General features: G+C 41.6%; 1 protein-coding gene across 1 annotated transcript in view; it reads left to right on the top strand.

Moving 5' to 3' along the window:
• The window catches only part of dock9b (dedicator of cytokinesis 9b), a 31048-nt gene extending 18316 nt beyond the window's left edge, over positions 1-12732 (top strand). The window contains 24 exon segments of the mRNA XM_079671829.1: positions 26-204; positions 296-403; positions 527-623; positions 807-937; positions 1963-2077; positions 2175-2241; positions 2356-2403; positions 2871-3007; positions 3231-3346; positions 3428-3565; positions 3879-4061; positions 4176-4289; positions 4490-4705; positions 4793-4850; positions 5893-5999; positions 6616-6738; positions 7763-7876; positions 8581-8727; positions 8850-9060; positions 9361-9551; positions 9794-9894; positions 10237-10375; positions 11677-11765; positions 11767-12732. Coding sequence (XP_079527955.1) covers positions 26-204; positions 296-403; positions 527-623; positions 807-937; positions 1963-2077; positions 2175-2241; positions 2356-2403; positions 2871-3007; positions 3231-3346; positions 3428-3565; positions 3879-4061; positions 4176-4289; positions 4490-4705; positions 4793-4850; positions 5893-5999; positions 6616-6738; positions 7763-7876; positions 8581-8727; positions 8850-9060; positions 9361-9551; positions 9794-9894; positions 10237-10375; positions 11677-11765; positions 11767-11842 — 3005 coding nt within the window. The 3' untranslated portion in view covers positions 11843-12732.
• The last annotated feature ends 1375 nt before the right edge of the window (positions 12733-14107 follow it).

A 14107-nucleotide genomic window follows, 5' to 3' on the forward strand; every position in this document is an offset into this window, starting at 1 on the left:
TATATCTGATAAATGCCCTCTACAGATCTCCAGCTGGACTATTCTCTGACGGATGACTTCTGTCGAAACCACTTCCTGGTAGGGCTGCTGCTGAGGGAGGTGGGCGGGGCTCTTCAGGAGTTCCGAGAGATCCGTCAGATCGCCATCCAGGTGCTAAAGGGGCTGATGATCAAACACACGTTTGACGACCGCTATGCTGCGAAAGTGAGCTTCAGAACACCCTGCAATTTTTTTAAATGTAGCCTCGTTAGTCAGGATACAGCATGACTCATGAACATTTACTGTGTCATTGCAGAGCCAGCAGGCAAGACTTGCGACTCTCTACCTCCCCCTGTTTGGTCTGCTCCAAGAAAACGTCTACAGACTGGACATTAAGGAGTCAGCCATCCTCAGCAACCACAATGTAAGCCTGACACCTGGTGGTGGGAAAGTTAACAGCAGCTTGTAACTATTCTTCAACACAATAACGACTTGGTTAATATTAGCTTAACATAGAACCTCATTGCTCTATCTTTCTCTGTCTCAGAATGCCAGGGAGGACTCCATGGTGACCCCTCAAAAACCTGGGAGCTGCATAGAAAATGCTCTCCACAAAGATGTGTTTGGAGTCATCTCTGGAACAGGTAAATCCTCAGTCCACTATCGTACCATTCAAAAGTACAGAGTCAGTGCACAAATAGCATAATGTCTCTTTTTAGTGTATTTAACTTGGCCGTAAGTGGATATGCTTTTCTCTTAAAAAAAACCAACCTGTACAATTTAGATTTTGATGCCATCTTCTGACATGTAACATACATTTTGTGCAGCCTCCCCTCACAGCTCCACTCCCAACGTGAGCTCAGTTCACCATGCAGACTCCAGAGGCTCTTTGGTCTCCACCGACTCTGGGAACAGTCTGCTGGACAAAAGCAGCGACAAGACAAACTCCCTGGAGAAGGTACAGGAACCTTTGAATGATAGGCTATAATTAGTAGCCTATAAATGCCTATGAACGTTAACAGGAAGTATCTGCTCTGTGACACTGTTATGTGGCACCAAGTGATGAAAGTAAAGTCTGTACCAACAAAACACAAGGGCTAACGTGGTAGTATAATATTGCTTAAAAACATCCAACTTCCCTTTAAAGTTGATACTTTGCAGAGCCCTCCCATAAATGTGATCTCTCTTCACTCTTGGACATCCCCCCCTCCCCCTCCTCCAGAGCTCCCCTTTCCCTTCTCCTTGCTCTGTAACTTTCCAACCCCACCAAAAGGAGAGATTTACCAGGAGGCACTCTGTGAATGTGCCTCCTCTCCCCCTGGAGCCCGAGGGCAGAGTTCCACCTCTGACCCGTGCGACCAAGCGGGTCACCATGGACTTCTCCCTGCTCTCTGCGCCCCTGCCTGACCCGCTGCAGGACAGTGACAGAGACAAACAAGCTGCAGGGCAGAGGGTGGATGGAAATCATGAGGAAAACATACCCTTACAAGTATTCAGTTTGACCTTTGTGACCTCTGCATCAGAGAATGTTGGCTACAATTTTACAGGAGATTGATTTGTATGTTAGATTGATTTGTTGTGCTAATGAATTTCAGTTAAGAAACCAAAACATACCTTAGGTGTACAATTTGCCCAAAATCCTCCCAACATTCTTCACTTCTGTGTGTCCCACATCCGGGAGTGTGTGTGCTTTTATCATCGCAGAGCTGAGCGCTGACTCGAAGCCTTTTTTAAAAATTATTTCTTTAGAAGCCGTAAATGTGTTTTCTCAACTGATGTTGTTTATCTCAAAGCACAGAGCTGCTGCAGCAAATGTGCTTTCTTTGCTCTTGTGTATTTTCCCCCCTCTCAGGAAAATACTTGACATTTCTCCTCTCTGAAGTTTGGGTTGTTTGAGTGAAGCCCTTTCTCTCTCAAGTTTCAAATTATTCTCCAACTCTACCTTCTTCGCCCAATAACCTTTTAATGTATTTTCTATTTCAGAACCAGTGTGTGTCCACTCTGGGCAGCAGTGTGCTGCGCTGTGACAAAATGGACCGGGAAGAGATCAAAAACCTGCTCATTGGCTTTCTGCACATCCTCAAGAGCATGTCAGAGGGTATGACACCTGTCTAAGTCTTTGATCTGGGTATTAACACAAGTGTATAGGTACAACCTGTTCATAGTAATCCTTTCTTTCTATTTCATCCCCTCAGAGGCACTTTTTGCGTACTGGAACAAAGCAGCTCCCTTGGAACTCATGGACTTCTTCACATTGATAGAGTAAGTTCGGAATCAGACTACGCTACAAACTTCCTGTTTCAGAATGTTCAATGATTTCCAGGTCTTGAATGTATTAATAATCCCTGACTGAGCTCCATGTTTTGTCTCCTGCAGAGTGTGCCTTCATCAGTTCAGATACATGGGAAAGAGATTCATCGTCAGGTACAGTGTTGCAGGAAATAAACGATGTCTCAAATCTAATTCAACACTAAATAAATGGATTCATTCTTGGACTGACTGTTCATCATCTATGACTGACACCCATGCGCAGACTTACAAAAACAACTGAATCTTTTAACCCCTTGCTTTTGGTTTGTTCTCTTTTCTGTAACACTGGTGGCAAGTTGCTTTGTGGTTAATGTCGCGGCCCCAGGCCCCTCCTGCATGGGTAAGGCATTGCTGTGTTTTTGTCTCACTTTGCTTAATTCAATGCATGATGCTGCCATTTATTTTGCGTGTTAAATATTATATTCTAGCCATTATGTATCTGCTGAGCTCAGTTATTTTGCTATTTTCTTCTATAAAGCATCTCTGAGACGTTTCCTCATTTTATTTGTGTTTTTTAGTCTCTTTGTCTCTTTCCGTGTCATCCAAACATAGCGGTAATGGTGTTTCTCTATTCCCAACAGGAGCCAGGAGGGGGTGGGGCCTGTAGCTCCAGACAGGAAGTCTCTTACTCTGCCTGTGTCCCGTAACAGGGCGGGAATCCTACACGCCCGCCTGCAGCAGCTGGGAACTCTGGAGAACGCTCACACCTTCAACAACGGTAAGCCTTACTGTCCTGGGATGCTTGTTGGCATTTACTGACATCTAGTGGCAGTCAGTCAGCGGTGCAACAACAATCTCCTTCCTTAATCAAGCAAATAGAAGTTCTTGCCAAATGAATGAATTGGTACTGATTGAAAACCTCATCAATCAGATGATGTGCTGTGTATTTATTGCTGTGATAAAACGATATCTGTCACAGTGACCATGAGCTTTCTGTGCAGTGTACTCTCACACAGAGGCAGACGTGAGCAGCCAATGTCTGCTGGAGGCCAACGTGTCCACAGAGGTGTGTCTCACTGTGCTGGACACACTCAGCATCTTCATCATGGGATTCAAGGTATTAACTGCACATCAGACTGCAGCAACAAATGTCATGTTAGATCTTTATCGCTTTGCTTACATTCTCCTGTGTCATCAGATTCAGCTTAATTCCGATCTGGGTCACAACCCCCTGATGAAGAAGGTGTTCCAGGTCCATCTGTGCTTCCTGCAGATCCCTCAGTCTGAGGCCGCCCTCAAGCAGGTCTTCACCTCCCTCAGGACCTTCATCTACAAGGTGCCAGTCACCCTCTATTTAACCACCCCATTAGATCTCACTTTTTTGAGTTGGTGATTTAAAATGTCAAACTCTCCAACCACTGCTCAAAACAGCACAAAATAAAAGCACACATTTAGATAATATAAATTAAGTAAGGGGAGATGTGAACTAATAAAACGTTTATTTTGACCATACCATATTTAAAAGGGGACTAAAATCTGTTCTATAATGTACTGTTATGAAATCTGTTTGGAGTTTTACATTGATGGTTGTTCAAATCTATTTTCCTTTATTCCTGCATTTCCTCTGTCTCCCCCCTCGTGCCCCCCAGTTCCCCTGCACCTTCTTTGACGGCCGGGCCGACATGTGTGCCTCTCTCTGTTATGAAATCCTCAAGTGCTGCAACTCCAAGCTGAGCTCCATCCGCAGCGACGCCGCGCATCTGCTCTACTTCCTCATGAAGAGCAACTTCGACTACACCGGACGCAAGTCTTTTGTACGGACCCACCTGCAGGTAAGTGTTGATATTTGAGTGTGAATATGTTATAACTGTTTACACAAGGCCTTTTGTATTTTTGGTCATGCAGTTCATAATGATTGAATTGTTCCCTCGTCTCTATTCTCCCAGGTGGTGATTGCTGTCAGTCAGCTGATTGCTGATGTCATCGGCATCGCAGGGACCCGTTTCCAGCAGTCTCTCTCCATCATCAATAACTGTGCCAACAGTGACAAGAGCATCAAGGTCAGGGGGGGTTATCAACTCAGAGCCATTATTTTTCCTGTTAAAATGAGGGTTTTGTACCTCGCCTTTCAATAACTTGACTGTTGATTCATTCTAAAATGAAAACGTTACACTCTAAAAATATATGCTACTAACTTAAATAAAATTAACATTTATCCATATCCTTAAAGGAAACTAATGTTGTACTTGTTCTGTTGCAGCACACAGCGTTTCCGTCCGATGTGAAGGACCTGACGAAGCGCATCAGGACGGTGCTGATGGCCACGGAGCAGATGAAGGAGCACGAGAACGACCCGGAGATGCTGGTGGACCTGCAGTACAGCCTGGCCAAGTCCTACACCAGCACCCCCGAGCTCAGGAAAACCTGGCTGGACAGCATGGCCCGCATCCACCACAAGAACGGAGATCTTTCTGAGGTATATTCAAGGAGTTTTTATTTTATTTTGTATTATTACCAATTCCCTTTTTTGCTAACGTGACTTATTTGTCTTGTTCCCCTGCAGGCAGCTATGTGTTACGTGCATGTTGCTGCGCTGGTAGCTGAGTACCTGTGGAGGAAAGGTTGGTCAAGTATTTACAATCTGCTAATTGTATGCTTCCTGTTACAATAAATAACCGCTGACCTTTTCAATATCCAATTTACAGAGGCCATATAATGAGTCACTGGTAAAGGTTAACACAGTAGAAAAACTATTAATAGTTGTTAAATATAGCCACAAAATACACTTCAGAATTGTTTACTGAAAAAACACTTAGTATCTCTTAATATTAGTTCTTATTTTAATTGGTCTACACTACAACGAATCGGTACACAAGTATCTTATGTCTTCTGTATGCACTTTTTACAATGCTCGGTTCTTCGGCCATGTTTAAGTGTGGGTGTGTTCATCATGCATACTTAAACACAGAAATATACACCTTCATCTTCCACCTGAGCGCTGGTCCAAAGGTCTTCTGTTGCTTGGTGTTTTAAAACACTCAAACTCTGCATTCCCTAGATAAGACCCTCTCACACGCTGGGTTCAGATTTTGGAGGGGCCTGTTGTTAAATGAGGCAGGATCTTATGAACTCTTGACAATGAACACTTCATTCAAAGTCAATGTGTTTCAAACTGGGCTCAACTTCCCTAAGACCCCCTTATTTTTAAAGAACTCGGCAATTGACCCTTAAATGTTTAAATGTGTGCCTGATGGTATGCCATCCCTATGAAATATACAATTGTGATTTCAATGTCTTACTGCTTTTTATAACAACATAGCAATGCTAAGTATTATGTGCTTCTGCTACAGTAGGCAAAGGCAGGCACTGTTGTTATGTTAGGGTTATATGCCAATTGTAATTGGTACACCACTTTGACCAGGATTAGATAAGATAACATAGAACTATTTGTCATTTGTCCTGTTGGGAGGGCAACACAAATATTTTTTAGTTGTACCTTCCAAGGACACATATCCTATTTGTTGACACTTTTGCTGTTACGTGTCACTGCTTTGGGAGGGGTATGCATCACATGACATATACATTTGATTTTTTAATATATATATATATTACAATTTTGCCGCTTTAATTAACTTTCCCTCATCTTCCGTATCTGTTTGTCAGGTATGTTCAGGCAGGGCTGCTCGGCGTTCCGCGTCATCACCCCGAACATCGACGAGGAGGCGGCCATGATGGAGGACGTGGGGATGCAGGATGTTCACTTCAATGAGGTATTGTGAAATGTTCTACATGCTAGTCCCAATGTGTTGACCAAGCATTGCGGATGTTTTTTAACTATCACATAATAACTCTTATCTCTTTGTCCGTATCTATTGCTACGTGTAGTGCTCAGTGACGATGCTGCAGACCTTGACACAGGGCTTGGTTCATGTGTTGTTTATCAGATGTAGAACATCCCTGAGCTGGCAGACTTTCAGAGGAGTTCTGGGATTCTGGCTCAAGTGTCAGCGACTTGTTGACAGAGAGGCCTATAACCAGTTCTTCTAGTGAACTCACCATCCAGTGAAATTGAAAGTGATAGCGGGATATTGTGTGAACTTTAACGAGTCGGTTAACAGATGTTTGGACAATGAGAAACCTTCCGTCTGCTCTGAAAACCTTTCCTCTTTATGAGCTCCAATAAAAAAAAAGAGATGATGGATCCATTTCCTCCCACGCTTCTGTCTTTAAAGGAACACCGTGCTCAGTTTAAATGCACTGTAGTCCTATAAAAAAATAGGAACACAAATAAATGTCCCTCTTAGCAGCAGTTAAATATACGTAAGAGTCTACACTCTGGTGTTGAGACTGGCGTTTAATGAAGTGTGTGTTTATCTGTGTGCCCAGGAGGTGCTGATGGAGCTGCTGGAGGAGTGTGCGGACGGCCTCTGGAAGGCGGAGCGTTATGAGCTCATCGCTGATGTTTACCGGCTCATCATCCCCATCTACGAACAGCGCAGAGACTTTGAGGTAAACTGCACAGTGATAGAACACGGGTCGCATGTTATCAGTACATACACCTGCCAGAGGACAAGGTGTGCATCTCAGAGAGAACACTATCCAGCCTATCTATATATCTTGGTACAGATGCTTTTAAAGACAAAATAATGGATTTGAACTAGTGTGTTGTAATATTAAAAAGTTAGATTAAGTAATAGTTAAAGTTGGGTATGTTAATCTTTAAAGTGAAACTTATTTTAAAAAGCAGTAATTATTTTACACATGCATCCTTGCCCATTTTATTAATACTGCTACATCCTTACTTTGGTCTGGGTCTATTAACTTATGGAGGTTGAATGCTAGACAACTTATATTCTTTGGCAACTAACTCATACATGTTGATGAATTAAAGGAAAAGGTGTAAGAGATTTAGTTATAACCATTTATAAAACATAATCAACAGAATGTGAAGTTGTGTTAAAATGGCAATTTGTGTTCACTGCATAACTGACTTAAAGTGGACCTATCACGCAAAATGCACTTTTGTACGTCTCTTCGACATGAACATGTGTCCCCGGTGTTCCAGGGAACTCACCAAGTGTCAGAAAACACAACCCTCTCTATTTTCCTCCATACCTAAATCTCTTAAAAAGGGGCTGCAACGGATCTGATACAGACTGATCCAGATTTGAACACTTCTGTGACGTCACAGAAGTGGCGCTACGGCTATTGGGCCAACTCCACCAATCAGGAGGAGACAGCCACAGACATTGCCGTTCGAAAGCGCTGGAGACGCTGTAGTACATATTTCAGGCCACCAGATGGTGCTGTTCTCACAGAATCAGCCCATGCAAAGACAGTGTTAAATTGAGCGAAATGAGGAATGGATAAAATACCTGATCTGTTTGGTATTTTGAAAAATAAAACGTATAAATATGCCTTATATAGGTATGGTCCTACACTATATTATTCAAATATAGCATGATAGGTCCACTTTAATAAAAGTATAAAACCTCTTCTTTCCTCTTGTTCTTGGTTGATTTGCGTGTAACAGAAACTGACCCACCTGTATGACACACTCCACCGAGCCTACACTAAAGTGATGGAGGTGATGCATTCTGGCAAACGACTGCTGGGCACATACTTCAGAGTCGCCTTTTTCGGACAGGTAAGCGGCTACATTTATAAAAGACAAACAACCCACTTGCAATTCTTACACAACTGAATTGTGCATTTCACCACGTTAATAGAGATTTTCCTTCTCTCCTCCTTCCCCTCCAAGGCTGCGGTAAGTCTGTGAAGGTTTAGCAGTGTGTTGGCCTGGTGTGCTGTTCTGTCCTTGCATCATTTTATTGTTTGAGGTTTATTTGTTGTTAAATGAATGGCAACATGTAGCTTTTTAGTGGCTTGTGTGTTGTTGGTGGAGAAGTAGTAGTTAAATTCAGATATTGAGTCAGCGGTATTTTTAGTGTTATAAATATTATCTCCCAAAGTAAAATAGTAAAATTGTACTTAGACTGATTTCTGTAATCCAAGGTGCTTCTTTGGATACACTCCCTGATAACCTGTAGTTATACCGGCCTGCCTCCACCCCGTTTCCATAGATACCACTGAGAAGCTGTAACATATGCTTGATACAATAGATCATTTTTGTGAGGTGACCCGGTGAAGTGTGCTTGTTGTCATTCCCTTCTTTTCTTTCTTTTATATTTTTTGATTTGGCATGTGGTGTTGGGTTTTAATTCACCAATGTTGAAATTAGCTAAATTAGATAAGACAACTGCCTTTCCAGGGATTGCCTTTTCCTAGCTACTTAATATAGTAACGGATCATTCCTGAGCAGGCCCTTGACCTCCTTCTCCTCGTCCACAGGGCTTCTTTGAGGATGAAGATGGAAAAGAATACATCTACAAGGAGCCAAAGTTCACTCCGCTGTCAGAGATTTCCCAGAGGCTCCTGAAGCTCTACTCCGACAAGTTTGGTCAGGAGAACGTCAAGATCATTCAGGACTCCGGCAAGGTGGGATCACATTTGTCTTTATTTATATAACCTTGTCACAAAATGTTAAACTATCGGTTTTCCACTGGTGTTTTACCTCTATCTATGTTTAAATCTAGATAAAATATATTTGTGTTACCCAGGTGAACCCTAAGGACCTAGACTCCAAGTATGCCTACATCCAGGTGACCCACGTCACACCCCACCTAGACGACAAGGAGCTGGAGGACAGGAAGACTGACTTCGAGAAAAGTCACAACATCCGGCGCTTTGTGTTCGAGACGCCGTTCACTGTGTCGGGAAAGAAGCAGGGAGGGGTCGAGGAGCAGTGTAAACGGCGGACCGTTCTCACCAGTAAGTCTCACAGCAGTGAAGATGACAAACAGGAAATATAAGGTGCAATAGGAAAGTCTTTACAGTCAGCCTTATCACTGAGAGGAAGCAGAAGGAATTCCTTGTTTTCATCTGTTATGGTTCCCTTCTTGTCATTCACCTGAAACATTAATCAGATAAGGTCAGGGGAAGTTTATTACTGACCTGTCATCTTCATCCCAAAGTACATGTGTTATCTAATCATTAACTCTTTATGACATTTCAAAGCATCCTTTTCGTCTTCCCACCCTATTTTTCTCCCGCAATCCCATTCCTCTGCAGCCACCCATTGTTTCCCATACGTGAAGAAGCGTATAGCCGTCATGTACCAACACCAGACCGACCTGAGCCCCATCGAGGTGGCCATAGACGAGATGAGTGTGAAGGTGGCCGAGCTGCGCCTGCTGTGCTCCGCCTCTGAGGTGGACATGATCCGCCTGCAGCTCAAACTGCAGGGCAGCATCAGCGTCCAGGTACAGGGGGGTCATGCTGGCGACCGAATAAAAGTTGATTAGTAACATTAACACAATTCGTTTTTGGATTATAATTTTCTTAAATCTTATGTTTTAAATATGTAAATGAAGCATTCTATTGCTAACTTTTGTTTTTCAAGAGAAATCTACAGACACAAATAAATTAAATGAAAACAATCTATTTGAATTTGGCACCTTGCATTTGCTGTAATTTCTCTTCTTTAACCTTTTTTGTTTTCCAGGTCAATGCCGGTCCTCTTGCTTATGCCAGAGCTTTCCTCGATGACAGCAGTGCCAAGAAATATCCTGACAACAAGGTCAAACAGCTCAAAGAGGTGTTCAGGTACTTATCAATGATGGAGATATTTGCATATGTAAAACACCTTAAAAATAAATATAGAAATACCGTTATACAGACATTGTGTCACAGGATATGCTGTAGTTCTATGAAAGTAAAGTTTACCCAAATACTGCATATGGGAGTTTAGATAAATCAATTGTATCTTTATTTGATTGTATTTTCTCCTCATAGCATTGTGAAGCACCTTGAGATGATGTTGTTTTTAAAGTGTGATATATAAATGACATGTATTATTATTAAATGTATTACAAATCTATTTTTGATTATGTCAAGTGTGTATGTCAATAAACTAGTTTGTAAACTTTTTTCAATTCAACCCCTCAGGCAGTTTGTGGACGCCTGCGGTCAGGCGCTGTGCGTGAACGAGAGGCTGATCAAAGAGGACCAGCAGGAGTACCAGGATGAGATGAAGGCTAACTACAGGGACCTGGCCAGGGAGCTGTCGAACATCATGCATGAGCAGGTATTAACCCCCGGGGTCGATACAGTATGTGCAATACATCATTCAGACCAGGGCCTGCTGAAAATATGCAAGCATATGTGCATCACACCTGTTGTATTGTGCAGTGGCGAACCGTGTCTATCACAACTGGGCCTTCTGTAGACACACACACACACACACCCTTGTTGTCTTGAAAAGGGTACTCACAACAATTCCGCAACAACATCATCTTCACCAAACAATAAAACGGCATATGAATTGCTTCGTGGCATTCATCTAGGTCCTCTGTCTCGGGCCAGTTAACTAGCGGGCCTTCTAGAATACCCTGGCACCGAGGGAAACTCTGAAAGAACACGCCCATTGGCTACAAATCAATATATGATTGGTTGATCAAACTGTCAGTCCAAAGGTACGCTCTCATTCAGTGCAACGGCCAGGGCATTCTATCAAGGATATAGAATACCTTGGTTGAAGGATATTCTACCCAGAGACCCAGAACAAGATCTGATTGGTTGCTTTTTTTTTTCTTACTCAAAACCACTGAAATGCGTAGTGCCTGGTCCGAGAAGAACAAACAAATCAACGTAACACTGTAATATTACAGATCAACAACACAGATATGATTCTCATTTATTCATTTTAAATACATTTATATACATTTACATACATTTTATTACATTTATTTATATAATTAAATCAAATTTTTGTTTGTTTTATCTGGGTATTCTCTGAATACCTTGAAGGCCCTGACGGTTCGCCACTGGTATTGTGCAATTACACAAATCCTGCCCATTAGAACCAAGACAGTGAACTAATCAAAATAACCCCCAAACAGTAACGAGATTCTAATTCTGCTGATTATATCAATCTAATTACTGTATTGCTAATACTACTAATGCTTTACAGCTGTTTTTGTTGCTGTTTTTTTTTATTTGGGCTTTTATGTTTTTTGGTTTATCTTATTTCTTTTGAGATTTCCCCTGTTGCTATCTTCTGCTCACTTACTAACCATGTCTCTATCTCCTGCTCTCTTTGTGCTGGCCTGAGCAGATTGGATGGTAATGCTGCTGTTGTTACTGTTATACTCTATAGAGGGATAGTAAGGGACTGCATGGAAATGATTAGGCAGGGGAGTAAGTGTGTTACTATTTTTTTACCTACTTATCTACTGTAGCTCAGGAAAACAAATTACTTATTTCCCCCAAATACCTTAAAGTCATATATTTTTGTCAAATTTTACAAAATGGTAAATACATTTCAGACACTCAATAAGTGATTGACCACAACAATACCATTCCTTATCTTCCTAACCATTTCTCTAGATAAACCCGGTGGAAGACGGCAACAGGAGCACTCTGTCCGACTCTATGGGCATCTTTAACGCCATCAGTGGCACACCAACCAGTGCCGCCCCGCATGGCTCCACCACCATACTCTGATCAGGATGTTCAACACCAAACTATTGCCTTCTTTATCCCTAAAGACTGAATACACTTCCTGTCAGTCAAGAGGAAACAAACAACATCTTTATTTGTTTTTGTTTTGCTATCCTGCCATCAGTTAGCCCATTCTTCTTGTTTCCTATGGAGACTCCAGTCAATACTTATACAATATCTGACTTGTTGCCAGTTTTGGCTCATTTATCATTTTGTATAGTTTGTTTAATCATATGTAAAATGGGCTTAAGCACAGCAAGTGTGGATCCTATACTGTGACTGGCAACATGATGTTATCTTTATTATTCTGGTGTGTTAAGCTCCACCCAAAGGATGTGGTAACAGACTTCAGTATTTCCATGTAAGTCTACACCTTATCTGTTTTGTAACTGTATGGCTCCCATGTATGTACATTGTTTGTATAAGAGAATGTTTTTAATGGGAATAAATGAATACCACTGCTGTATCTGTTAACATTCTTCCACTGAGGCACAGTATTTTTACATTTTCTATTCTTTCCATTCAGGAGGCCCTGTTACAGCAGATGCACAGTGAACAGTGCAGAAAGCATTCATCTTTTATCTTACCCTGGACATTTGAAATGATTGTTCCCTCTATTTTAGGCCAATGGACGTGTATAGAATCAGTCTAAAGCCAAGTGAACCACAATGTTTTAACCTTTTTTCTCTAAGGAAAAGTGTGTGCAATATTTTCTATTGTTACCATGGCCTACCTACTGCATAGAAAACCACTCTTGCCAAAGACATTAGAAAAAGACTGTGCAAGGTAAGCCAAGGGTGGCACAATTTGTAATCTACCCCCTTTGTTTCTTTGTCTGTCATGCCTTTTATTATCTGTGAGGTAAGATTCAAAAGCATTTTTACTTAGTGACTGCTCATGTAAATATGTTTAAGACTTATAAATAAAATAAATAATTCCTTCTTTCATGCCTTGGATTTGTGTGTTTAACTATGAAGCTACTAACAAATCACTTCACTAAGAAGTTGAAGGTGCGACAGGGGATTTTGTAATGTGGATTTTGTTAGATGTGAAAAGGAAGATGGATCCTTGAACACATTGTCACCTTCTGAGCCGTTCTTTTTTGCTTCAGACACGACCACAAGCTGCCCTTATCTCAAGCAGAAGCTACAGACTCACAACTGTCAGGGAAGTGTAGCTGGAGAGTGTAGACACGCAGAGAGGAATTACTTTAGTAAAACACAGAAGATGAGGGACTCATGATGCATGGCTGTATGATACCTTGGGTAAGTAAATAAAAATGACAGTTCAAGTTTGTGGATATCTTCCCCTATCTTTCACTTATACTCTCAAAAGATTAAAAGGGCCAAATTGTACTTTTGGGGTTTTCCCTTTCCTGTAATGTGTTATAGGTTCCTGTGCATGAAAATGGTCTGCAAAGGCTAAAATCCTAAAGTTATTATCTGAATTATTGTTACTAATTTCATACTAATACAAGTGTGTGTTCTTGAGTCGGCATATGTAGAGTTATGGAGCTAGATTTAGTGATTCAACTGAGCTGTGTGCATTCATTGAAGAGCAACAGGAGTGAGATATGGATGCTGACTCCTGTGAAACCCACTACTCTCCACTGTCACAAACACCCCCACCGTGTCATTGTTCCAGAGGCTGCAAAACATCATGTGTCTGCCATGAGTCCTGCTAGTGTTTTATTATGTGTTTGTGTCTGTAATTTATGAAATAGACAATAATAATATAAGATTTGCATATTGTAAACTTTGTTATAAATGTAGTTTGTTCATGCAGTTACTGTTTGTGCCTTGCATAACCATGGTCCGTATATTTAAAGAGGGCGAAGGCACTGTGATTCCACCCATGTCGCATTTTTGGCGTCATATGTTTGGACAAGTGGGGGGGGAACTTGGGAAGAGGAAATGCTAAAGAAACTCCAAAAAGAAAAACATCTGCCTCGTAGAGTACAACCAACTCAACTCCACTGTTGCAACCTGTCAATCACAAGGTAGCCACGCCCTGAAGCATATCCCATCCTACATTTATTTTACTCAAAATTGGATCATAATTGACGAAGTGAACATCATGCTATATAGAAAAAATGGACTTCTATACATTCCGACTATTTTGTGGAGTTGCCTCTCTTCTGGCCATTAGGAGGAATGCAGGCTTAATGTCTTCCTCATTGGCTTGATTTTCACACCAGGAGATAGTGATCATTATTACCATTACATCCCAGTCACAAAGATTATCATCACATTTTCAGTTTCGAAAGCAATAAGACTGGCAAATCCTAATTTATCTCAAAGCAAGACGAGGTCCCTGA

Source organism: Notothenia rossii, assembly GCF_949606895.1.
Source record: "Notothenia rossii genome assembly, chromosome: 3".
Taxonomy (NCBI): Eukaryota; Metazoa; Chordata; class Actinopteri; order Perciformes; family Nototheniidae; genus Notothenia; species Notothenia rossii.